Raw genomic sequence first — 27,585 nt, 5'->3', positions numbered from 1 at the left:
GAGACAGACATACTGCAGTCACATGAAATAAATGACAAGGAGGGGGGTGGGGGGTGGCTAGAGAGAGAACAAACCGGAGTGAGTGAGAGAGCTGACAGCAACAGGAGTGAGAGGTGACGGGAGAGAGAGAGGGAGACACAAATAAGTGTGAGAATGAGGAAGAGCAAACAAGATAAGAGAAATGGCAGGTAGGAAATAGAAATAGAATGTGTGTGAAGAGAATTGTAGAGACAGATAAAGAGATAAAGAAATAGAGAAGAGGGAGAGTGGGAGAGAGAGAGAGAGAGAGAGAGAGAGAGAGAGAGAGAGAGAGAGATGCCCCTGCTGTGGTGAAAGACTGCATCCTGGAGGATGTTGGGAGAACAAGCTGTCATTAAAGGCTGTGCTGAGACCTTTGGAGGGGCAGGTGCTAAAATATAAAAAGGGGCACATGGAACAACATTATATAATAACTATTGTGAGTGTGTACATGTGTCTATGTGTTCTGTTGAGACTGTAATAAGCCAGGCCACCAAAAAGTAAAAAAAACCTATACCCCAAAAATAAACAAAATATACGTATGTAATGCATTTTGTGAATATAATAATTACCTATGTAATTTATTAAATTATATTATTATATTATTTTCCTATGCACACATATTATCATAGTGACCTGGTGTCTTGAGTATTGAGGCAGAACTGTAGTTGGGAGAACTACCTGTCCACTGCTGGCTTGCTGCCAGTCATCGGAATGCCAACGTGTCGTCACTCAGGGTATGCCCTGTGGTACGCTGTCTCAATGAAATCCGCCTTTCTCTCATCGGCTGCCAACCACAGGCAGACTTGGTGTGATGAAGTGTACACATTCCACTGATTGGCTTATTGGTTATTTTCTCGAAATCTATTGCCTAGATTGGTGTGTGTAGGTCTTTTCATTAGAAAGCCTGTTGTATCAAAGTGAAAATGTCATAAGTTATTATTTCATTAATTATTATCAAATGTTCACAGCTAATTGTGCTAGAAGTAGATTGCTAAAAGGCCTTCTCAACCCCCCCCCCCCCCAACCACACACACACACACACACACACATACACACACATGTCTGCTCTCATTTCTTCCATATCAGCAACATCATGAATAAAGCAGCGAACATGATCTTATCGCAGTTTTATTTTTTTTTATGTAATAAGGTTTGAGAATTTACATAACATGGACCACATTTTGTTTCTTAAATCCTTTCATGTTTCAAATCCATTATTCATGAATTCATGTTCAATTTGGCTTGTGGGATTTACAAATCATGTGGGCTTTATACGTCATAAAGAAGCTGATCAGAATTCCGAACGGTTCAGGTAGGCCTATGTTTAACGTTTTCGTTCTTGCATGTATTCCGCCACCAACATATCGGTCCTGAACCGGTTCGGAACGCAAAATATCGTTCGTTCTCAAAGTTTCGGCAGTGTTTGGCGGGCCTATCAAGTCTATTTTTGTGGACTTTACCTTAGAATAGACGTACTCATTATTTCCCCTTGATTTAGCCTAAGTTTTATCCATATGGAGATCTTCAAAGGCTTGCGCTATAATTCTAACCCTGTTTATAAACGAACCTGTCTGTTGCTGACAAGGCCTATCTCAAATTTCCCGTTTAACTCTTCTACATAGAATAGGCTATAATTGCGCAAACATTTCAAATCCCGACTTTAAAACGACAAGGCGTGGACAGGCAAAATAGGCTATTACGCATAGGCTACAAACAATTTCCAAATCAGTTTTAGTAGCCTACGCTACGAGCTGGCCTAAGATCCGAAGTGGCAGACAGATAGGTTACATTACAACAGCAAGACAAAATATACACATTTGGACCAAAGGTCCATTTATTCGTTTTTTTTTTTCAAACTGCAGAAATCAAATTATTAGGCTGTTCGCCTACAATCAAACGAGTAGAACACTTAAGTTATGCTTTTGTGAAATTTTATAAAATATATAGAGAACGAAAAAAAAAAAAACGTTATTAACCGGTTTTGTGGAATTCAGAATAACGTTTCTGTTCCGGAACAGTTAAAGACCATTTTGTTTTCGTTTCCGTTTCCGCTCCTCGTAAAATTACTTAAAATTCCATTCGTTTTCAGTTTTCGTTTTCGTTCCTTGAACCGGTTCGGAGCCCTGATTCTGATATAATCTTAGAAAGAAAATACTGGGCAAGACTTCATTAGTGAGCATACAGCACTCAAATCTCACCACCGTTCCTACTCTAGCCATCAGTAGATATGGCAGATGATATTAGACTGGATTCAAGCACTGAGTTTCTTTAAAGCAGAGTTGCATAATCACTGTGGTCAATCGGACAACGTTAAAAATCACATTATCTCATATAGTGTTATTCATTTAAACGCTTCACTTCTATTGGACATTAGGTTATAATACTTAGAGGTCATGTATACACTTGTACACATGCAACATCACATTAATAGCAATCTTGTAAAGGGTATTTTCATCTTCAACAATGGCAGTGACACACAGTAGGTGCTCTCAGGAAATGTGCCCCTGGGCTGATAGTGGTGGTAAGGTCGAGAGAGGCGGACGCAGCAGAGGCAGGGGCTCTCAGGGTGAGGCCGGTCCACTGAAGTCCTTGGGGCTGGGGTTGGTGATGACCAGGTTGGGGTCGGCGTTCCAGTCCCCCTCGATGTACTTGTGGTAGGGGTCGTCCGAGTGCTCGCGCCGCTTGGACTTGACCGTGCTCACCAAGATGGACACTACGATGAAGGCGAACATGCCGATCATCACCATCAGATACCAGATGACGTTGCGGAAGTTCTCCTCGGTTAGGCGCGCGTCCAGCTTTCGGTCCGCCTCCGTGGCGTTCCAGGTCCAGCTGTTCAGGTAGTCGGTCAGCGTCCGTGTCAGCGAGTTCTCCAGATGGAGCGTCAAATTCGACAAATCAGCCTGCATGACCAGCTGATGTCAAAGACAAGAGATTATAAAAGATGAAAACACTTAGAGCAAATAATGTACACAATGTAATGTAAGCAAAAATGATGTGATAACACTTTTTTTTGTAAACCACAAGTATTGTCATTAAATAACAAATGTCTATAACATACCTGTTAACTAGTCTCTATTGCGTAACTATACCTTCACCTCACTCTGACCCTAGCCTGCAACAAACACCTTACCGAAGTTTACCCCAATCCAGGTTATTTATTGTATCCATTTTTCAACAGAATTGTCAGCAAATTTTTCAAGAACTTTCAAACCTTTGATTTAAAGAATTTTAAGAAACAGAAACAGACAGTAGCCACACAAAGTCTGTTGACATTTAGCAATGGGTCTGTTTCACAGACAAAAAAGTGCATACAATTCTCAGTATTAGTTCAGTCATACCACTTTGTATTGTGAAATACCAAGTAAAGAGTTTGGTTCCAAACGCAATAGCTCCATTTTTAATAATATTAATAAGTCATGTGATTTAATTGTGTATTTCAGGTAATATCAATAAAGTTGCAGCTGTGTGGTTTTGATTGAATAAAGATAGATCAAATAACAATAACTCAATTGCAGTTCCACCAATATTATCTGGTAAACAAACCAAAAAATGATTTATGAAAACCCATTAAAATAGAGGATATAGAGTTTTAGAACTAAACTCTTCTGGGTCAGAGAAAAGTAATGACTTACATGGAGCTGAGTTCTTCCTTTGTGGGTATGAAAGCAAAAAAGCTAACACTCATACATCAGCAAGTGCCTGGTACACACTGCTATTCTGGAACCATTTGTCTTAAAGTGTGTGTTTGTGTGTATGTGTGTGTGTGTGTGTGTGCGTGTGCGCGTTTGTGTGTGTGTGTGTAACCCAGTAACCCTGAGTATGCCCTCCTCCCTTGCTTTGTATCAGTTTAGCTGGTAACAGCCCAACATCTCAAGGGCATCAGCTCTGATTGCAGCAGCCCGCCTCCACGTAGATAGCAACTCACCTAGTCCACCATGCAGCAAAACAATTATCACTTCAAAGACATAGCTTACATCTAAAACCAACCAATGTTATACAAACACACTCACACACACACACATTCTCTCTCTCTCTCTCTCAATATGCTCACTCATTGGTAAACAGCTCTGACCAACAAGAAAAACATCTATAGTTAAATGTGTTTAGCAAATCAAAGCCTGCCATTCAAGGCATAATTGCCTTGTTAGAGGAATGCAGCTTTGAGACAGCAGACCTACTTATCAATAAAACAATGACTATACCAAAGGGGGTCCAATCTGATATTGTAGTTTGAGATATCCCTGTGGTGCTGTAGTTCTGTGAGGCCACTAGGTGGCAGCATTGGAGCACACATGTCTGTGGTGTTTTGAAATTGTACACAGAAGCGGAACTTGAGCGCAAAATAAAGGAATGGTGGGACATACGTACGTGTGTGTGTGTGTGTGTGTGTGTGTGTGTGTGTGTATGGTGACACAAATATATGAAAGTAGCTCTTCGGCGACCAGCCATGCCAGTTTCACCAGGACAGTATTGCCAGCGTTTTTTTACAAATACCCAGATGCTCTGTTTTTCTTCCCATGATCTGACTAGCCCTGTTTTGACAGCACACCAAAAGCATGGGATTTATGACATACTGCAGATACAGAGGGCCTTCAGACATCTCCATCCAGACCTCATATTTGTACATGTAGTGAGTGACTGTCAATGCTGAACTATTTCGATAAGATCACACGATAACAAATTATAGCACTCACGTGTGAGGATTAATCCCGCTTCATTTCAGTAAGGGTCAATCAGTAATAGACTAATAGGCTTTTTGCTTATGTTACGACCCTGCTGGGTCTCTTTTGGCCCCGCCCACTTCTGTGCCTGTGCTCTGTCTCTCCCTCTCTCTGTGGCAGGTGACTAGGGCCCAGGTGTGCCCAGGTGTGTGAGATCACCCTTGATTGGCGTGGGGATAAGAAGCCTGCTCTCCCCATGCTGAGGGCTCTCTTCTCCTCTTCCCATGTTGGCTTTTAGTTTCCGTTTCATACCCCTAGACACTGACTGGCACTACATTCTTATGTTACACTTCATTATACTGACTTTCTTAATCTTCATTACAATATTCTTTAATAAATATACTTTATTTACTTATTATCTGTGTGTGGCCTCCCCTCTATGTTTCATGCTTGAGCCGGCATGTAACACTTATAATAACAAAGAAGATAAGAAATGACACCCATGTCACTTTAGATTATTTTCACATAGCTTAGACATAAGCAAACAGTCCAACTTCCTTCCTGAATAACAACTTCTTCTTCAAGGTTCAGTGACATATCTGGCTCAAAAATCTTTTACTGTGTGGGATTTTGAAACTGTGGTTTCTACTTGAAAGATTCTATCAAAAGGAAGAGGAAACTACTCAGTCAAGGAGACCAAGAGTAACTACAAGTAGTAAATAAAAGTCCCATGACCTTGAAGCCAAACATGAACTAAATCTGTTCCAAGGTTTAGAAAGAATACCTATCTTTAGCCATCATCATGCGACATTGTGGGGCCAAGGCCTGCTGTAAGTCATGCGACACTGTGGGGCCAAGGGCCAATCAGAGGAAGACGTCTGGTGGCTACATGTGCCATGCATGTACATTTAAAATTGGTTCACTCTGAAATGAGTTGCCCTTTGAAACGCATGTAATGGTTTATTTTGGGATGGTGCTGTAATACATGCATTGTCCTCATTTTGCAGTTACAGCTAGCTGGCATTAGCATCGGAAATGGGCTGGTAGTGTTTTTGAAGTGGTTTAATGCTCTGTCAGACACACCCACACACATGCACGCATGCACACACACACACACACACACACACACACACACACACACACACAGAAGATGAGAGCGAAAGGGAAGGTCAGAACAAGGCAAAGATAGAGAAGGGAGACACATCTTGTTTATTTTCTGTTTATCCATGCTCCTGCTATTTGGACGACATAAACAAACATCAGCTAGAGAAAGTGGTGAGTCAGAGAGTGGCGAAGGAGGGTAATGGATGGAATTTTCCACTTGGAGATTAAATAGAAAAAACATTGCAAGAAACCTCCACAAGATGGCAGAAATAACCTTTCAAAAAACAGGAGCATCAGCATGGAAACTCTTACAGAGAGAGAGAGAGATAGAAAGTAAACAGACTTCTTCACAAATAATAAAACTGTTTTGGTCTATTAGCTGTGGGGTATGTGTATTCCTGTTATATCCACATATGTTTTATGTTCATGTGTGTGTGTGTGTGTGTGTGTGTGGGCACTATCTCAAAGGACATTCTGGAATCAGGTCTGACCAAGGTGCCTTGTCACAAACACCTTGATTGTGTTATAGAGCAAATAATCAAAATCAAAATGAGTGAAATCTATTTGATCAGTTTAGACACATTATCTTCATATGCATGCATCAGTTCAGTTTTTTGTCAACATTGGGCATACAGTATTTCCAAGGAAGTACACACACACACACATCTTGCTTTGCATAACTGCCACCATTCTATTGGCTGTCGCCACGTCAACCACAGGAGGAACAAAGGACAGGAAGATGTTGCAATATTTACAGTGCAGTAATGCCTATCTGCTCCAACAACCTATCATGTGACAGACCATGTGTACCTGCCCCACTTCTGTAAACATGAGCAGTCAGATTATTTGGATTATGGAATACTTCCAAATAAAATGCTCAATAGGGAGGTTATTAATAGTGTGTGTGTGAGAGAGAAAGAGAGAGAAAGAGAGAGAGGGTATGGTGCCAACCTTCACAGGGTGCCAGTTTCCACTGCCTACAACATTTACAACATCGTTGTATGTGTGCCTGCTGTGTGTGTGTGTGTGTGTGTGTGTTTGTGTGTGTGTGTGTTGTCTGAATGGATGTGTGCATGTTTAATAACTTGCACTTCATGTGCATATATACACAAATGAGCATCATCTATTTTTCTCCCTCGGCACTCAGCACTAATTGATGCCATCTACTCACGGGACCCACACAACAACCTCTTTGGTCCCCAAGCACTAGACAGTGGAAAAGTTTACACGGCCTCCCACAGCCCATAAGGATTAGAGGAGAATTAACACTAGGCAACTGTCTGTGCAGCCCGAGTGGGCCTAGACTAATTCTCCCATGCAGCGGGCTCCTGGTGGATATGTGGGACACAGTGGAGAGGGAGTGGAGCAGAAGAATGTCAGAGGCGGCCAAGTACCGCTGTAAGTCAGCAAGCAAGTCAACTAGCTTCTGAATTCAATAAAGAGGTGTGTGTGTACAAAGAGGTGTGTGTGTACATGTATGTGTGTGTGTGTGTGTGTGTGTGTGTGTGACTGTGTGTGTGTTTGTTTGTGTGTGTGTCTTTGTATCTGTTTGTGAATGTGTCTTTGTATCTCTCTCTCTGTGTTTGTGTGTGTGTGTGTGTGTGTGTGTGTGTGTGTGTGTGTGTGTGTGTGTGTGTGTGTGTGTGTGTCTGTGTCTTTGTATCTGTTTGTGAATGTGTCTATTAGGTGGATATGGAGTGATGAGCATAGAGCTAAAATATTCTTGCTTGATTAAAATAAATGTGAAAATGCAATTTACTCTCTCCCACACACAAACATGCACACACACACACTCTCACTGACAGACAGACACACACACACATACACACACACACGCACACACACACACACATACATGCACACACACACACACACACACACACACACACACGCACACACCACGGTCCATCCATTCCTCTAAGAGGAGCTAATGTGCTTGTTTGTATGCTAAGCATGGCTGTAAAATGGAGTGGTGGCAGTGTAGTGATGGGAGCTCCCCTCTCTCTGACTTCACAGGCTAACAAGCTGCCAGCATCTGACATTTTAGCATCTGACCTTTCAATGCAGCAGGCTCTGGATAATACAGGCCCTTATTAAAGCACCACAGGGACTGGGAGAGCCCTTCTCTTCTCTCCTCCTCTCTTCTCTTCTATCCCCTTCTCTTCTCTTCTCTGGTCTTTTTTGATTTGGCTATCATGTACCCAGTGCTCTTAGGATCACATCGGCCAGCGGCAAACCTAATTGCTATGATATGCTCCCGCGTCTGCGTCCCGCGCACGTGTGACGAGAATTGCGTCATTTTTTTGCCATGCGTCACGTTTTAGAGTCGACCGAAAGTTTAGACCGCGCGTCATGTTGACACGTAGACTGCGCATGTGTGAAACGGAACTGCTGTAAACATGCCCCTCCAGTAGGTGGAGCACATAGAATCTGAACACCTAAAACAAGAAGACTTGTTTGGTTACGGTTACCATAGCGATGATACAAAAGTCTAGCATGTCAGAATTGCTATAACGACATGTGACGAGAAGGCTACGATAGGCTACATGATCTTGTAATGTGCCCAATCTCCCAACCAAGACGCAGGCAATCATTCAGTTCTGTTCTGATTCGGGGCTATTTATTGGCTACATTCTGGTACCCCCTCTACCCCTTGGTGCCTTTGTGCGTGATGTGCCCGATGCGCGTGGTTGAAACATTGTTGAAACATTTCCTAGTCTCTTACTACCGTGATGCACTTATTGACGCAGACACACACACTCATTTTGGGCTCCTTTCCCTGCTGCTGTCCCTTTCTATATTAACCTACAGAGCAACTAAGCTAGACAGGCGCGTGGAACTACAAAGTGGGGGGGTCATAAGTCATAAGTGTAATATAACTGCATTAGATTGCTTTAAAGGTGTACTATGCACAGGTGCAAAGCAATGCATAGGCCAGATATGGCTGCAGCCTAGGGGCCCCACGTGTGTGTGTGTGTGTGTGTGCAGGCGCGGAGCAATGCATAGGCTAGACATGGCTGCAGCCTAGGAGCCCCACGTGTGTGTGTGTGTGTGTGTGTGTGTGTTTGTGTGTGTGTGTGTGCAGGCGCGGAGCAATGCATAGGCTAGACATGGCTGCAGCCTAGGGGCCCCACGTGTTCCAGCCTGACAGGGGGCCCCCATTGGCCATAGAAAAATAAATAAATTATTAAAATTTACATAAGAGAATAAAACTTAAACTTCATTGGCCCAAAAGTTCACGGTTAAATTAGGTTTTAAAATATGTGTCATTAGGCCTAGGCTACAGTTCTGTTACACACCTTTAGAAAATGTCAGAAAGAAGATAAGAGAGCGGGGCTCAAAAGCAAAAGGCTCTACTGTAAAATCTAAAGAACAGCGAGAGCAACATATCCTGCAAAAAAGGCTGCGGCCGTGTTTGAGTAGCCTAAACCAAGTAAGGGATGCTAACAATGCCCATAAACCACATAATCGCAATATCGTCTTATTCTGAACAAAGTCAATAGTCGGAACATTAATGTCCATGTAAACGTTGTGTCACGGTTGATGGAGATAACGTTAAAACTCTGAGAACACTAGCCATATGCCGACGACAGCGGAAATGCTCATGCACCACATTCAGCTCGGAAGAGCACCGCGACTTGCCACACAAGAGGAGAGGGCTCTTTTTTAAAACTGGGACTCGTTAAAAATAGAGATCCAATGAGCCAACGCAGATTGAAACAACTGTCTCAGATGTCCATTGATATTCTGCGCGAATTGGATTTGACCAAACAATGAAGAAAAACTTCTAAAGGTAGGAATATGTTGGCTAGTTCATTACTGGCATTAGGCTATTGCATTTGTTGTCAATTAACTGTGCTGGTGTAGCAAATAGTAGGCTATGGTTTTTGTTTTGTGTTGGTTGTTGCTGTAAGGAAGTTGTCAGCAAGGATGTTTTTTATCTGTGAGTATTTTGCTGCATTTTAAGGATGCTGTCTGATGTGAGTAGGTCAGTTGTTGCTGTAAGGATGTTGTCTTATGTGTGAGTTAGTGGTTCAATTGCTGCTCTGTAAGGACGCTGCTGGTGTGGGTAGGCCTGTTTGGTGTTCATCTTTTGCTGTACCAACGTTGCAGTGATGTTTGAGTAGGCCTATCTGGTGGTTCAATTGTAGGCCTATGTTACCTTGGAAATGGCCCCCACAGAAAATGTACCATGACCACCTTACTCCGCCACTGACTACACTTTCAGCTATTTCTGCCGACTGTAGAGCTCCCCCTAGAGTCGCGATATACATATTACTCTGCCATTGAAAATGGCCTACTTCTTCTGGCTTGTTCCCCCTGTACACAATGAAAATGCTTTTGTTGTGGAGGCAAAGAATTAACAACAGGCAAAAACTATCTCCAAAGAGCTATATCTACTGACAAGGTAATGTTTCACAATTCTCTTGAGATGCTCTCAAACACCTGTTTGCCCATCCCTGCATCCAGCCATCCATCCATCCATCATCCATCCATCCATCCATCCTCCAAAATATGAACATCACTTGTGCATCTATTTATCTCATTTCAATCATTACATGTTAATCTGCATGTACTGTATGTCTGTCTGTCTGTCTGTCTGTCTGCTGGAGTGGTTGACCTGCCATGTGTAACGGGCCCTGCGTTGTGTTCTGTGTGAGTCTGCTTTTGAAGTAAAGAATGGCCATGCACTGGTGTTCTGGTCGCTTTATTCCATCGAAGTGGAGCTGTACACATTGACATAAAACAAGAAAACTTGTGACATGCAGTCTTCATACACACGGGATATCAGTAGCCTTTCCTCAGATCAGCAACCGCAGAGGAAAAACCGGAGATGCCAACAAAACGAAACTTAGGGCTGTATTTTGGGCACCGGCGCATGGCGTAAAGTTCGTTTTCCACCCACGCAAAGTTTAATTCGGTATTTTGCACGTTTATTTTTTAAACATTGCGCCCAGGGGTGTGGCAATTAACAACCTAGGGAGGGGCCTGGCGCGTTGTCTAAAAATCGCTATCATACACCACCTAAACTTGGTCAGAAGTCAATGGCGAGTTGTTCATATGCTATTTTAAGAGCGCATGTCAACAGTCATATTGGCAGGTGCACGCACCATCTTTCTATCATTCATGAACGCACACCAGCGCACGTCCATGCAAAGCATTACAAATTGCACGATTACAATGGGAAACATAATTAGAATAAAGATATTACGAAATACTGTACATCTCATGATGAGTAGTTTTTCACCATCATTAGCAAATTGGTAATGACGGTTAAAAGTGATTAGGGGAGAGGCGAGAGACACGTATGGAGCACAGCTGAAGACGCACTGTCACGAGATATAAGCAACTCCTCTGCAGGATAAATGTTGTTTTATTCAGTCATTTGAGCAACATTAGGGTAAGTGTTGCTTTTTCCAGCCTATGTTTTCGGTGGTAACCCATTGTCAGTCAATAGTGAAAGTAACTGCATATAACTGTCTTGTCGTTGACTGACTCCTAGGTGAAGTTAGTTTCACTTTGCCAATGAGTTCAAATAATAGACGAGTGCAAATGCGTGAAGGCTATGCTAGGTTTTAGTAAAGCATGGTTTAGTGGAATGACTATTTCATACGGTCTCGCAAGCAGCCTCCTTCAAATGCGCCGTTTAATGCCAAAATACCGATGCATTTATTTGACATATCGCGCTTTGTGCCGTTAAAGGGAATGACAGATGTCATTCTCATTGGTTTAAAATGATGTTACGCCCCAAACACACCCATATGACTGATTAAAAAACCTAGGAACACCTTGTTGCGCCATGCGCTCCACTTTTGATAACGAAACCCCTCCCAATGTGAACTGGACATCCTACAGTGTTTCCTCTATGTTGATTTGGTAGTGGCGGCCCGCCACGGTTTAATTTTCTTCCCCCATGGTATCAGAAATGGGGCAGACGCACAATAGTCGCAGTTGCCTTTTAAATTATCCTGCATTATGCACCCCCGTTGGCGGCCGCTAACATTGCAATTTAACAACAAGCAGAACTATTCAGAGGTTTGGGGCTGTCCAGTTTAAATCCACATAGTGTGTTGATGTGCTTATTGTCCAAACGTTTGCTTTCTTCTGAGTCACTATTAAACACCTCCACCAAAAACGTCACCGCGGTGGGTCCGTTTTAATAAGACAACGTTCAACTTGTCAGTTCTGACAGCTCACGTCCTGATATCAAACATCTGGAAACATTAAAACGATAAGTGAGTCACTAATATAATACAAATTGGAAATAGTCTATAGATGTAGTAATAGATGTAATGATGTTAAAGTAAATAGTTGTGTTGTATGACACGGAAAAGTTTATTTTTTAATGATTTGGGCTACACAGACGCACAAAGGCCGCACGACCTAAACGTTTGTTACCCTTGTTGCTAAATGTGAAAATAAATTAGCAAAAAGAAGTGCAACCATTTTTTTAATTTTCTAACGAATTAGGCTACAGAATGCTTAGCCTAGGCCAGGGGTGGGCAAACGGCCGGATCCGTCATTTTCATCCGGCCCGCCGAGCATTTCATTTGGTTATCAGGCTGCTCGCTATTTTTTTCCTGCGATAGAGACGACGTTGGTTAGCCTTACTGCAAACTGCTTTTCATTCTCCTTAGAGAACGTTTGCAATGTCAATGTCAAAACATCATGTTAAATAGAGATAACATCATGTTAAACTAAGCTAACTCTTAGTTATCTCCTTTGCAGCAGATCTAACGTGAACATTATGCGATCCATTTAATTGGGAACGCGTCTGCACTCACAAGAGGGAGAGAGAGCCGCAGGTTCCAGCTGGCTTGCCATTGTTGATAATTGATATCTCCTTCTTATAAGAAACTTTTAAAAGGAAATCATGAAGGCAACAGTAGTTCCCACTACTGACCATTTAAAAACTGTGAGAGGGCCCAGCCATAGGCACAGCACTAGCCATAGCGGTGCAGGCAGAAGATCATTGAGAAATAAACGTGAATTAAAGCGACTGTCTTAAAGTGACAGTGCACAATTTATACATTTGTTAAACTGCATAAAATTAGCAGTATTTTTAAGCAATTCATATTTTAAAAGAAATACTTTTCAAACTAAATTATAGGCTATAAAAACAATAGTTTTTTATGTATGTGTTGTTTGTTGTGCGGCAATTTTCAAAACCCAATGTGGCCCTTGAGCCAAAAAGTTTGCCCACCCCTGATCTAACAGCATGTATGCTACTCAGCATCAATGGACCACCTCTTTCTGAATTCCCCTATTACCGAGCCTTGGAGTTATTTTTCCAAAAGAAAAATTAAATGTGCACAGCAAGGCTTCTTTGAATTTTGGTTTCCCCACGAAGAATTTCTTGTAAAATTAATTTTGCAGACCTGTTGTAGATTCTCCAAAAATACAGTTCAATCACAACTGAAAATAATGCCTCATTGAATAGAGTGTGTGAATAGAGGTTAATAAATATAATTGTTTGTGTTGCAGCGAAGTGTCAGTTGTCAGTTCCGTGGTGCTGGGGGGGGGGGGGGGGGTGTTCGGACGGGCCTGCCCCCACTGCTTAAAAAAATCCTAGAGGAAACACTGTCCTACTAAATTTGAATAGACTTTTGACGAGTGATGCACTTTAGAATGTCATGATAGGGCCCTTAGTCTCTTAAAGGGGCAGTACAGGTTCACATTCTCAATGCTCTAGTCTAAAACTAATACAGGGAAACAAAAATAAATCAGGATTTGGTGAAGGTTCATGAAGCTGTTGCAAATAAAATATGAAATAAAGTTTTATTTTTTAACTCTGTTACACATGCCTACAGGGTCTCTGTCCATCAATACAACAATGAGTTGGAGCCTTTGACCAGTGATTGTGAGGTATTTCAGCAAAAGCTTGAAGGCACCACTATTTCACATTTCAGTTCCAAGTCAACGAGACTCGAGCCCCTATCTTACATCCGGCGCAAGGTGGCACAAAGCGCAAAGCTTATTCTTATCTTACACCCAGTCAGTGGTGGATTTTTTTTTAAACTTTTATTAAACCTTGCGCCCAGGGATGTGGTAATTAGCAACATATGGGTTGGTCTGGCACAAGAACCAAAATTCGCTTACTTATACCCTCTAAAAATCATTACGTCACTGACCAAGAAAAACCTGGTCTATAGCGAAAGGCGCATATAAGCACAGCTTAAGATGCACTGTCACGAGATGTAAGCAGCAACTCTTCTGCAGATTAACTATCTTTAGGATTTTTATTCAGTCATTCGAACATTATTCGGGTAAATGTTGCTTATTTCAGGCTTTCAAATGCTTTCGATGGTAACTTGTCGTTAAAAGACACACCTCATCCTGATCCCTTTAAACAATCCCTTGTAATTTGCAGGTGCAACACACAAAAACGGTTTTAAACTTCACAAACAGTACAGTCTTACAGTAATTTGCACTTCCATTCTTGTAGAAGCTTGTCATTGACTATGAGACCACGGTGAAGTTAGTTTCACTTTGCCTACGAGTTCAAATAATTTTGAATTTCCCCTAGCGATCAATAAAGTATCTATCTATCTATCTATCTATCTAATAGACTAGTGCAGATGTGTGTAGGCTATACTCTGCTAGTAACAAACAGGTTTTAGTAAAGCATTAGTGGAATACATTAATTCATTCATTCATTCATTCAACCATTATTTCATGCTCGGAAATACAGTTGAGGGCAGTCCTCTTTTCCAATGTAGCCGAGATACATAGTAATTAAAATATAAGGCCAGTGTAGGCCACTAACAAATCATTGTAGGTGAATTCATAAAATATCAATAAAAGACACAATAAAATAATTAGTAAATGGATAAATAAAATACAATAAAAATATAAAAATGTGTCCAATAAATGGCAATGAGGTAAAAGCGTAGTTAAGAGGTCAAGTAAAACAATTACAGACTGGGCTGGTCAGATTTGAAATTAAAGCTTTAAACTGGCCATAAGAGATGAGCGAGCTCAGACCAAGGGACTGTTGGGCTGATTTGAAATTAAAGCTTTAAACTGGCCATAAGAGATGAGCGAGCTCAGACCAAGGGACTGTTGGGCAGATTTGAAATTAAAGCTTTAAACTGGCCATAAGAGATGAGCGAGCTCAGACCAAGGGACTGTTGGGCTGATTTGAAATGAAAGCTTTAAACTGGCCATAAGAGATGAGCGAGCTCAGACCAAGGGACTGTTGGCATGTGTCTTTATTTTGGTATAGGTCTATTAGACACCATATTTATGTCTGCTTGTCGCCTGTATTTTCACCTACAGCCATCTGGCCCACTGTCAGTGAATTAGAGTCCTAACACCCAATCAGGTCAAGGAGAAATACAGACACTATAAAATTAACCACTGGACAGAGTCCAGGTGCAAGTGGATGACCCCCCACCCATCCTCCTCCGCTCTGTCCACTAGCAGGCCAGAGGGAAGAGTGGGTGAGAGGACCAGGGAGACGGCACAGCGAGAGGGAAGGATGGAAATAGATGATGAGTTAAGATGGACAGAGATGCAGAGCTCCATTAGCCTGGTTAGCACGCAGACCTTCTCAATGTAATTGAGAGTGGGTCTGGGAAAGGTTTATTGACTTACGATTACGACTTACGGGTGAAATTAAACTGAAATTGGTGAATTAAAAAAAGGTTTTCAATGCAGTTGTTTACTCAATTCCAAAGAAATACACATCCATGCCGGATTAGCGATTGTATTTGCGTGCCTATGTTTTAGGGACATTGGAAATAGACTTCAATGGCGAATTTGCCAAAGGTTCGTATGGGTATTCCCAGGCTAGAGTTCCATCACTCTTCTTGGCCTCTGGCAATATTTCACATGACATAATACAGCAGAGACGTTAAATAAAGGAGAAATTCTAGGCTTCGATAGCTGTCTTTTCTTTCATTTGGTCTTTAGATACCAATGTCTTCTGTATGAGTACTTATAATCTAAGAAAGATGCCAAGCAGAAACAGTTTGTGAACCCTTTGATTTTTGTTGCCAGTTGCCAGAAAAATACATAAATGCTATATCAGACATAGAATATGTAAACACTATAATACATAAACACTATATCAGACATAGAATATTTTAACACTATAATACATAAACACTATCAGACATAGAATATGTAAACACTATAATACATAAACACTATATCAGACATAGAATATTTTAACACTATAATACATAAACACTATCAGACATAGAATATGTAAACACTATAATACATAAACACTATATCAGACATAGAATGAAAAAGCGTTTGTACCTTGGCGGGTCACAGTGTTACTGTGTGCATGAAACAGAATGGTTTCCTCCTTCATATGCAAATCTCACACTTTGAAATGACCACTAAAAACACAGGCAAATCTGATCACCACCTCTCCACATGTTACTGTACGTTACCACTTCGAGTTGGAGATTCAGAGGTTGCTGGAGTCTTTTGTAAATGGTCTTACACAGCCAATCACTGTAACACTTACTTAATTATTCATGTGGGTATTATTATTATTATTATTATTATTATTATAGTCATCATTGGAATAATATGTGTTCTTCTTTACATAGCAGTGGCAGTTTGTAGTGTACACTGACTGCAACAGACTGTTTTGTCCTCCTTATCTGGCATCTCTTTCATCTCATTGTATGACTTGAATGCATGTTTGTTTGTCCCTTCTCTGCCTCTCAGCATGTGTCCTGTGTTTTGTAGCTGCATGTATTTTGCAATAGGCTGTGCTATGTTTTGTTTTCAGTTTTTTTTGTCACTGCTTTTGGTTGAGTTGAGGTGACCCAAGCAGACTGACCCAGCAAACTGAAGAGCAAGAGAGAAAGAGAAAGAGAGGAAGGAGAGAGGGAGAGAGAAGAAGAAGAAGAAGCAGAGAAGAAAGAAAAAGAAGAAGAAGGAGAGAAGAAGAGGGGAAGTGCTAGTACTGGGAGGGAGAAAGGGCTGTAAAATTCCACTGACATGAGATATTTAGAAAAGCTAATCTGCTATCAGCAAGGCCAAGTGGATAACAGGCTTTACCCACCCCCCAATCTCCAACACACATACATACACACACACACACACACACACACACACACACACACAGACACACACACACACACACACACACACAGACACACACACACACACATAAACACACACACACACACACACACACACACACACTCACACACACAGACAGACACACCTCATCCTGATCCCTTTAAACAATCCCTTGTAATTTGCAGGTGCAACACACAAAACCGGTTTTAAACTTCACTAACAGTATAGTCTTACAGTAATTTGCACTTGCATTCTTGTAGAAGCATTTTCTCTGGCACAGAGTTAGACATCACCCATTGCCCCAATTTATTTTTTTGTTGCTGACCTTAACTTCTATGAGCTGACATCTGTAACATACAAATTGTACTGCAAGTGCCTTCGTGTGTGTGTGTGTGGGGGTGTGTGTGTGTTGGGGGGTGCATTTGAATACGTAACACACACATGGTTTCAGGCCAAGGGGGTATGTTAAGACGTAACACGTATGGTCAACAGCAGGGCTTCCGGAGGAAGGTGCTCACTCACCAAAAGGCTTGATTATGCAAATGAATGCACAACATCAAAGAGAAGAGCATCATTGGGTACATAAAGAATTCCATGCTGTGCTATACGAACACCTGGCTCCTTGTTTCTCTGTCCAAACTGGCATCAGAGCAAAGGTGGGCATATGCTTATCTTCCTGACTGTGTATGTGTGTGTGTGTGTGTGTGTGTGTGTGTGTGTGTGTGTGTGTGTTTGTGTGTGTGTGTGTGGTTGTGTGTGTTTTGTGTGTTTGTGTGGTGTGTGAGAATTTTGAGTTTTTGACATTACCTAGTGCTGGCTCAGACCTGGTTTCTTAGAGACTGCATGCTCGAGTTGCCACTGTAGATTTCTGTCAAGTGCATGAATGAATCATCAAATAAAAAATGACATAATGTCACATGTGCACCCCAGCATTTACATGGATACTGTGACTACATATCTAGGTTGTTTTGTTTTATTGCATTTATATTTATACTTTAACCTTTCTAAAAGTCTCTAAAAAAATGCCTCTGCATTAGGGATGTCCGATATTGGCTTTTTTGCCGATATCCGATATGCCGATATTGTCCAACTCTCAAATTTCGATTCCGATATCAGCCGATACCGATGTCGATATGTGGGTTATTTTTCCTCAAAACTAATTTAGGTAACATCACATATCTCCTGTTGTGGAATTAACACAACATGCTTAATGTTATTGTGATGCCCCACTGGATGCATTCTTGAATGCAACAAGGCTTTCCAAATGTTAACATTGTCTGTGCAAAATAAGAAAAATACTTCAACTTAATTTAGGGAAAAAGTGCCATGTTTATTTTTTTTTTTTTTATTGTCTCAAACAACAGTTTGGATTACACTCTCCCTGAGATAATCTTGACAATGCCCACAACAAATAGGGCACATTTGACTTCTTCACAAATGATAAAACATTGTACCTGAACAACTATGTGCAACATAGCAGAATGTAAAGCCAACTAAAATAACAGGCATAGTGTATGACAGGCTACCCTTTTTCTGTGTTAAATGAGCCTGCATTTGTAGGCTGTTTCATGAACTGTTTCTTTAACTAAAACTCAATCACCTTAATTGAATGAATGCACAAATATGAGTCACGGGTGTCTGTTTTTACAGACAAGACAGACCCTCACTCTAAACCCGTCCTTCCTCATATACAGATATCTAGGCTATATTTAACATTTATTTTATATTTGGCCTGTTATGAAATCATGTATTGAACAATTTAAGCACAGCTCAGCTTTAAGAAACTCAAATAGCCTAGATGCATGCTTAGCATTTTGTGATCATGAAGGCTACTTTCACAAACTCTTAGTCAGCTGTCCTCTGATTTACCGATATCTAGGCGACATTTGTAATATTTTTTTTGTATTTGGCCCATTATGAAATAATGTGGAACAATTTAAACACAGTGTAAAACTTAAATCCCAAATGTGGAGACATCCATGTATGTTGAAATTTACTGCAAATTCAAAACGGGATTAGTCTGGAACGGCTAACTGTACAGGGGACTGCTTTACACCTTTCTGTTCGGTAAGGTCTGCTGTTTATTCTGATATATGGTTTGTCATGTGTTAAACGAAGGGTTCTGAAGTATTCCACCGAGATGAATGGGTAGGGAGATGGACGCAAAACCTTCGGTAGAATTTATGATTAAATTGAATGATGATATTTACTTTTCTCGCGAACCGTTCACAACAGCAATTAGCGGCTAACATCGATTAAAAGCTGAGAAAAAGCTCTTTCATGTGATACTTGTGATGTCTGTGTGATGAGTAGGATGGGTTAATTTGGACGCACTTTCTTTCTTGCGCTGTCACTTTCTCCACTGCGTAATTTGGCCATAGGCCATAGGCTAAATATATATTAGTTGGACGCAAAGCAGAATATTTAAAGAAGGGGGCTCCAAGGCCACCGTGGCCTGTAAACCTCTGATTTTCAAAGGGGCATCACGGCCAACGCAAGGGGCTACTACGGCCACGAGCAAGTTTGTTACTGCAGCCATCCACGCTTGTTTGTATGCTTCAAGACGCAGATTGATGAGGTCATCATCTGTGCGCCGGTAAACGCTTCAGGAGCGCATAGGCACTATTTGGGTGTAACGCAAGCATTATTTTATCGGTTTTAAGGCAAAAAAATCCGATAACGATATTAACAGATATAACATTTTTATGCTAATATCGGGCCGATAATATCGGTTGGCCGATATTATCGGACATCTCTACTCTGCATGTTTTATTTTCACAGGATGATATCATGATATACAGATATAGGCAGATATACATGAAACTCTGAATATATTTACATGGATACTGTGAGTATACATATCTAACTCTGAATATATTTACATGGATACTGTAGTGACTGTCTTACCACAAATCAGACACTCGGCAGGGTGAGGGCTAGATCCTGTTTTTGACGCGCTATAGGCCTGTCCACTTCGGATAAAATTGAAGTCCACAACGTTTAGAGTCCTTGGGTGATGTTCCCATTTAATAGCAAAGATAGTTTACGGAGTTCCGACTAGTATATGCAAACGTGAGGGCTAATCTAGCTGTGGCGTGCCAGCGGTAAAAACTGTGCGATCTCCCCGCCACCCTAGCATCATTACCCCCCCGCTACACCTGTGAATTAATTACCTGGCGTGCCTGTGCCACCGTGACCTATGACCTAGCTACTGTAACACAAGCACACTGCCCTCTAGTGTAGACCACCACCACAACATCAACAATAGCTAATGGCTCCCACACACCGGCCCCTAATTGGGAAAGTGTGACCAATTAAACTACAAAACAGGGAGCCACACAAAAAAGGTCTTCTTCCTTCTGGATTGGATATAAACCAGCGTTGGGTCATGACCATTACACAGCTTCTTGCAACAGGAAAAGCTTGGAAATAGGGCGCTCCAACTGCCCTGTTTTAGTCTTCAACTGCACGGCACGTACGAAACCCTTCTTGTCTGGGTAAGTTTGTCACTCTACCCATAATCCATGATCCACGGGGAGCAGTGTGATCGATCCATGATAATTCAAGGTTGTTCCTTTAACTCCAGCTCCACAGTCAAAAACCACCCTTAGAGATTTCTTTCTTGGGTGATACACCCCATGATGAGAGAGATACCACACATGGCCTTCTTTACAATCCAGCTGGTCTTTAGGCACCACTTCAGCATATCCGCTGTCAATCATCTGTGAGAGAAACGCTGTATACTCCTCCTGATAAGATTTGTTCCTTTCAAACTTTCTTTTTAGCCAGTTAACACGCTGTTCCACTATGCACCGGTTATTTGGCATGGTGATGTCATCAGTCTTAAAGGGTAAATCCATGCAGTAATGACCTCCTTGCAAGTGTGTGGACTTCTCAAGGACCTCCATGAACCTCAGGTCTTCCCTTGACATCTCCTGCCTCTCCTCCAAGGACTTCTCATTAAAGTCTTGATTGTACTGAGAAACCAATTGCTCCTCCAGCCTGGCAATGGATATCCTATTGGCATAGACGGTTGAGCAGCTTCTCTTGCAACATCCACTATTGCCTCTCAATGGACCGTTGATGACCCACCCCAATAGGGTCCTCATGGCGTAGGGTCCACCACCTTCGCTGTTGACAATTTCCCAGGGCTCCATCAATTTTGGTGCATTGGTCCCAATCAAGATTTCAACATCTGCATCCAATTCTGGAATTTTAACATCTCTCAAATATTCCCATTTCTCAAGGTCTTGCTGGGTGGGAATGTTGCTCTTTGACACTGGAATTGCGTCCTGTGTGTACACCTCTGGGAGGTCCAAGAACTGGCTGCCACCCAATTTGGACACCTCCAGACCTGGAACAACTTGACTTTCAACAACCTTCTCTTGGCCCATGGTGCGTAGTAGAATGTTGGTCCTTTTACCCTGCAGATTCAACTTCTTCAAGAAACTGTTGGTACAAAATGTTGCTGTACTTCCAGGGTCCAAGAAGGCATATGTCCTAAGCACCTTGTGTCCTTTCTTAGATTTCACCTGTACAGGAATGATGGAGAGAGTACAATGTTGATCTCCGGCCCCAGTACAACCACATGTCTGAAGCGACACCAGTGCGTTATTTACTTCTACTTCCTGTGTCTTGGTCATCTTGTCCTTATTGTAGATGTGCAAAATAGTTGGATGTTTCAGATTGCATTCATCACAGGTCAGACGACTTCTACACTCTTTGCTCATGTGGCCCACTTTCAAGCATCCAAAGCAAACACCCTTTCCTCTCAAGAATTCAATCTTCTCCCTGTGAGGAATTTTGTTCAAGCCTGGACACTTGGGCAATAGATGAGGCTGCTTACAATAGTGGCAGAACTCTGAGCCTGACTCCTTCGAAGCACTGGGCTGGCTTGGCATCGCCAAAATGTTAGTTGCAAAACTGCTTCCTTTGATATTACTCCTGGACACATTAGACACACTGTCCCCTGGCTTAATGTCATCTTGACACACAGATTGAGCATCTTTGTTTTTCACCTTTAGTTGTGCACCCTGGCCATCACCATCATCATCATCATCATCATCATCATCATCGTCACTTTCATCATCAGAAACAGCACCATCACCGCCACCATCAACAATGTCAGCAGCATCATTCACATTTTCATCATCACATGAAGCTCCCATCTCCTTCAACCATTTATACACTTCTTCAACAAATGCATCATTAACAGACCTTTTTGACTGAAACCATTCTTCCTGTCTTTTCTGTTCCTCTTCAGGCAGAGAAAACTCTGTGAGCAATGTGTTGTGAAGATCAAAGGCATTTTGACATAGAGATTTAAACCTTTTTAGCTTTTGTTGAACATTTGTGACATTTGCAGGAACATTTTCAACAGAAGACAAAAACGGGACAATGTCTGTTTTTATTTTGCTTGTTTTTTTTAAAATCATACTTCTTTCTTTTTGAAGCTTTTCAATTATTATAACGATTCCTTTAGCGGTAGGCTTTCTTGTCCTTTTTTCGCTACCCTCACGTTGCAACTCTGTAGCTTTATTTTCATCATTGCCTTGTGTGTCACTCATTTTCAACAGATTACTTTGTAAGATTCACGGGCCTTGTTATTGCGCTGTGTCGACTATGCGGCCTCTCCGTTTGCCTAGGCAACACACTCGCAATACGTGACCTATGCTCAATATTATTAACACTGCGTCAATTGTGCAGACGTAAATGTCTTTGCAGCTCACAGTATGGTAATAGGCCGTTCAAAACAGTCTTTTTTATAACATCGTAGTCGACAAGTCTTAATTGAACAGTCTTTCAGTTCGTAGCCTGCTTATCAGGAACGTCCAAGTTTTCCTTTGCCGGTCGATGATAAAAAGATTTATCCTACCTTAGGATTGGCGATGGATGACCCAGTTTATGGCTTTACCATGCTGCGGTTTCAAGTTCGATAAAGTAATCCGTTTGCTGTTTCAGCTTCCAAAGTATTCCAGCGAAATCCAATTGTTGTCCAACTTCCAACGTATCCAAACGATATCGAACATTAATCCAACTTCCAAAGTATCCAAACGAGACCAGATTTTCATTTGTTCTTCTTCCAGGACATCTCAACGAGATCAGAGTTTTTACTTGTGTAGTGACTGTCTTACCACAAATCAGACACTCGGCAGGGTGAGGGCTAGATCCTGTTTTTGACGCGCTATAGGCCTGTCCACTTCGGATAAAATTGAAGTCCACAACGTTTAGAGTCCTTGGGTGATGTTCCCATTTAATAGCAAAGATAGTTTACGGAGTTCCGACTAGTATATGCAAACGTGAGGGCTAATCTAGCTGTGGCGTGCCAGCGGTAAAAACTGTGCGATCTCCCCGCCACCCTAGCATCATTACCCCCCCGCTACACCTGTGAATTAATTACCTGGCGTGCCTGTGCCACCGTGACCTATGACCTAGCTACTGTAACACAAGCACACTGCCCTCTAGTGTAGACCACCACCACAACATCAACAATAGCTAATGGCTCCCACAGATACTGTGAGTATACATATCTAACTCTGAATATAGATGGCTTTTTGCAAGGCCTATCCACCACAACCCACCTCCCTACTGTACCTTTGTTGTGTACCTGTGCTCAAACAGAGATGGTGATGATAGCCAGAGAAAGAGGATGTTAGGTGTAGCTGACAAACACAAGCTTTTGCCAGACTTCTTCATGCTATTGTGCAACGTGTGCGGTGGTAGTGTAGTGGTTAAGGAGCTGGGCTAGCGTGCAGTAGCCTGAAAGTTGTCGGTTCAATTCCCAGCTTCCACTGTTGTGCCCTTGAGCAAAGCACTTAACCCTAAGTTGCTCCGGGGACAATGTGATCCCTTGCTATATAGCTGACATATGTAAGTCACTTTGGTCAAGAAGTGTCTGCTAAATGTAATGTAATGTAACTTGTTCATTTCATTGCCCCTCCAGATGACGTTTCACAATTGTCGGGTCTAATTCCTTTTTCCCCTAGTGCATTTAAAGGGCAGACAGAATTTGCAATCTAGGGAGGAAGTCACTGAACTAAACCATGCAGCTGTTCATGTTGCATTGTGACAGCATGATTTAACACTTCCCCAGTGACCAAGCCAACCATGGTTGTCAGTCAGTCTTTATTAATGCATTCTATACAGGCAATATCACTGCTCTTTAAAGATGACAGAAAAGGATGCACAGATTCACAGATTAATTTATCTTGTTCTATAATGTTAACATAGAACGTTTGCAGCTTTAGTCTGTCAAAACATGCTCAGACATTATTTTACAACTCCATTTGCAACCCTATACTTAAGCTAGGGAATAATGGCCCATACTCCAGATATCTAGCACCCCATCATGCTTATCTGGCACCCACAGAATGATTAAGTGAGTTTTCCATTATATGTCATGTTTAACTGTACTTAAAATTGTATAAGTAGCAGTGCAAGTGCAACAGGATGTGTGTGTGTGTGCTTTATGTGTGTAATAGCCTTTCTGTTTTACAAGTTTCAGTGATTCTATTTACATGTTGACACCTGCTCTGCTCATCAGAAGTGTTGGCATGTGACACACCCAAAGAGAAGGCACACAATGTCAAGCACACACACACACACACACACACACACACACACACACACCACATTCACGCACACACACACACACACACACAAACACACACATAGAGTGACACACACACAGTGACACACACACATACACACTGACACTAGGGTTGGAACCAGATCAGACTCTCATGTGTATTGGAAATCAGAGGTCATCGAATGAGCAGACAACACAGATTTAGCTAGGTTGGCAGAAGGGTCAAAAATGATTTCGATATGCATTTTATGATCAACATTAAAATGTTCACATGGCATTGGTTGTTTGTTTGGGGGAGAGCGATCAAGGGTGTGCATGCATTGATCTGCGCCAAGGGATGGTGTTCTCAAATACGGGCGAACATGTGTGATGCGCCTGATCACGTTTTAACACAATATCAGTATACCACTGCAACCCTTGTCCTTCATCAAAGGAGCAGTGCAGTCAAGGACCAGGGAGAGCTTTTCAACAGATCCACATGCAAGTGGTCGTGAGGACCCCATGTAGACCTGATGAGGGGGGTCATTTAGCTTTTTGAAATTATTATTAGTAAAAAAAAGTATAGAGAGAAATGTCCCAGTGTACTCAAATAGGACAGTGAATAGTGACAGGAAGCAAGTGGGAGAGGGAGGGATGAGGTGGGATCCAGAGATGACTGCAAGTTGGAATCGAACCCAGATGCCTGTGGGCACTTGGACCCAATTCTGGTATGGACGCTGCAGCTGCCTGCCCCACAGAGCCGCTGACAAGAATTTGATCGTTATTTCTGAGATTAAGACAGAAAACCAGACAGAGAGAGAGAGAATATATATATAGAGCATGGGCCGGGAACCTGGGCCTCGCGAGCCACCGGTGGCTCTTTTGCTGCCATGGCTGGGGCTCTCGGACGAAATGTCATGTCATTTTTAAATGACAAGGTTTCGTGGCAAATATGTAGGTCTATCTGAGTAATTTAATATAACTTTGCACCTCATTTGACTCCGTATAACCGTAGCCTGCACAATATTGTTACATTCCCGGTTCGTTGCCATGTCAATATCAAACAAAATCACCGATTTCCCTCCATTTCAGTCAACGAGAACACTTTATTGTTGGTGTGCGCTTGCTGTAGGCTAGATAAGGAAAATGTCAAAAAGGAAACGTCAGCAAGCACAGCTTGAGAGCGAACACAAGCGGCCTGAAATGGGAAAGTTTCCATCCGAAGACATCAAGATTATGAAAACGCGAAATGTACTGCCCGTTATATATCGCACATTGCAACGAGTTAGTATTGCTGTGTTAACCCTGTTCGGTTCCACTTGCATGTGAGAAATCTTTCTCACACATGAAAAATAGACAAACCTGCGCTCACGTTTAAGGGCAATTCTGCACAAAAACTGTCACATCCATAACGTCCACACAACGTCCATGTATATATATATAAAGAGAGAGAGAAAGAGAGAGAGAGAGAGAATTATATATCGAGAGTGAGAGAGAGATATAGAGAGAGCGAGTGAGGGAATTATATATCGAGAGAGAGAGAGAATATGTATGTGTATATCAGTGTTGGGAGTAACGGCGTTTAAGTATAACGGCGTTACTAACGGCGTTAATTTGTCAATAATGGAGTAATCTAATTAATTACTTTTTACAACGTTACAACGCCGTTAACGTTACTGGACGTTAAATGCGGTGCGTTACTTACTTTGCATTGATTGAATAAACTGTGTAATCCGAACGCACCCCTGGCTCACAGCTAGTGAGGAGGTGGGTTAATAACGACGTAAGCGATTAGGATTGGCTAAGGCAGAGTCATGTTTCATGATAGCCAATCAGAGCCAGGGCCGGAGTGGGGCCACTTTTCAGCCCGGGAGTTTCAGGCCCAAGACCGGCCCACTTTTTTAGTGGTGGTGGAATTGGATAAATAAGGCAACATTTCAGCTCTTACCATCCTGTAGTTTTTATTATAGGCTAATATTCCACTATTCCACAAGGATAGGTTGATAAGTTAACAAAAACAGGAAGGAAGAAATAAAGCATTTGAAATGTATCCCACAATTCCACTAAGAGGCATATTGAACTACTGTATTGTTTACATGTTTTTTTCTGCATGGGTCAGCTATCATGTTGTTGTTTGGTGATTTGCTCCTTTACTACACCCACTTCTGAGCAAACAAGCCATATAGGTTGATCATGTAGCCTACTGCTGTCATAGCCTACTGTTCTGTCTTCCATAAAATAACTTTAATTCATATGGTTAACTCTATTATCTAGTGCTGCCACTAACGACTAATTTTCTAACGACTAATCTTTCGACTAATTTTTCGATTAGTCGACTAATCTAAACGACTATTTTTTTTTTTTAAATCAAGTGTTTGTTATTTTGTTGTGTACGTTTTATTTTGAACTCAACTAAAGGGAAAACGTAAAATATATATCACCCTACTTTTGTTAGAAGCTGTATTACTGTAAGTAAACTGTTCAAAAACATTATGTAGCCTATTAAAAAAAAAAACACCCATTTAGAATGCTACCTTCAGATCTACAGTAATGTCAGACCTTTGATAGACTTTATTTGTATGCCAGTGTTGCCATCGACATAGACAACTTCTTTGACCTGAGGCCCGGTCATGGCATACTTTGGGGTCATAGGGCCCACCTACATGAACCCACCCCCCATCAAATTATCATTATATCACATCACAATTATTATTGTTATGCTATATTGTTATACATGCACTTCAAAGCAGCCAGTGTTTAAAGTGCTAACATTGTTCACAAAAAGTTTGAAAACATGCACATCAGAGGACTGCTTTACTAATGTAAAATATAATTAGAATAGTTCCATTGCTTTTGCATGGTTGCATGATAAATACTTCTCAAAACAACAGCAATTATATGGGTGTCATCGTTTTGGGATGTTTCCCTCATGCAAGCATCATATACTGGTAGGGAAATGGAAAGAATATTTACATATTTAATTATGCCACAAGCTTTTGGCCACGTTATTCAAATTTGACTATACAATACTCTAGATAGTGTATTATAGTCTGTGCTCTGTTTTTATGGAAGTTGCATAAATCCACATTGTTCTATTAAATGTAGTTTCATAATTAAATAGCTTTCCAATAGGTTGAATTGGAGATTTGCTACCAACGTTATCAAGTGGTTTCAGTTTCT

General features: G+C 41.6%; 1 protein-coding gene across 1 annotated transcript; it reads right to left on the bottom strand.

Annotated features, from left to right (window-relative positions):
• Positions 1-2,209: 2,209 nt before the first annotated feature.
• On the bottom strand, positions 2,210-2,930 carry LOC143099600 (potassium voltage-gated channel subfamily E member 2-like). Its single transcript, XM_076262520.1, has one exon. The coding sequence runs from the start codon at positions 2,928-2,930 to the stop codon at positions 2,583-2,585; it is 348 nt and encodes a 115-aa protein (XP_076118635.1). The 3' UTR covers positions 2,210-2,582.
• Positions 2,931-27,585: the final 24,655 nt, after the last annotated feature.

The sequence above is a fragment of the Alosa pseudoharengus genome, unplaced genomic scaffold (genome assembly GCF_046254945.1).
Source record: "Alosa pseudoharengus isolate Yale_2024_CS ecotype anadromous, Long Island Sound unplaced genomic scaffold, YU_APseudo_1.1 YU_APseudo_1.1_scf_3, whole genome shotgun sequence".
Classification (NCBI taxonomy): Eukaryota; Metazoa; Chordata; class Actinopteri; order Clupeiformes; family Clupeidae; genus Alosa; species Alosa pseudoharengus.
The sequence above is the reverse complement of the archived record's forward strand: the minus strand, read 5'-3'. Positions and strand labels throughout refer to the sequence as shown.

Bases quoted from the DNA above. Each gene is read 5' to 3' on its own strand.
- LOC143099600 (XM_076262520.1), bottom strand. From the start codon at position 2,930: ATGCAGGCTGATTTGTCGAATTTGACGCTCCATCTGGAGAACTCGCTG.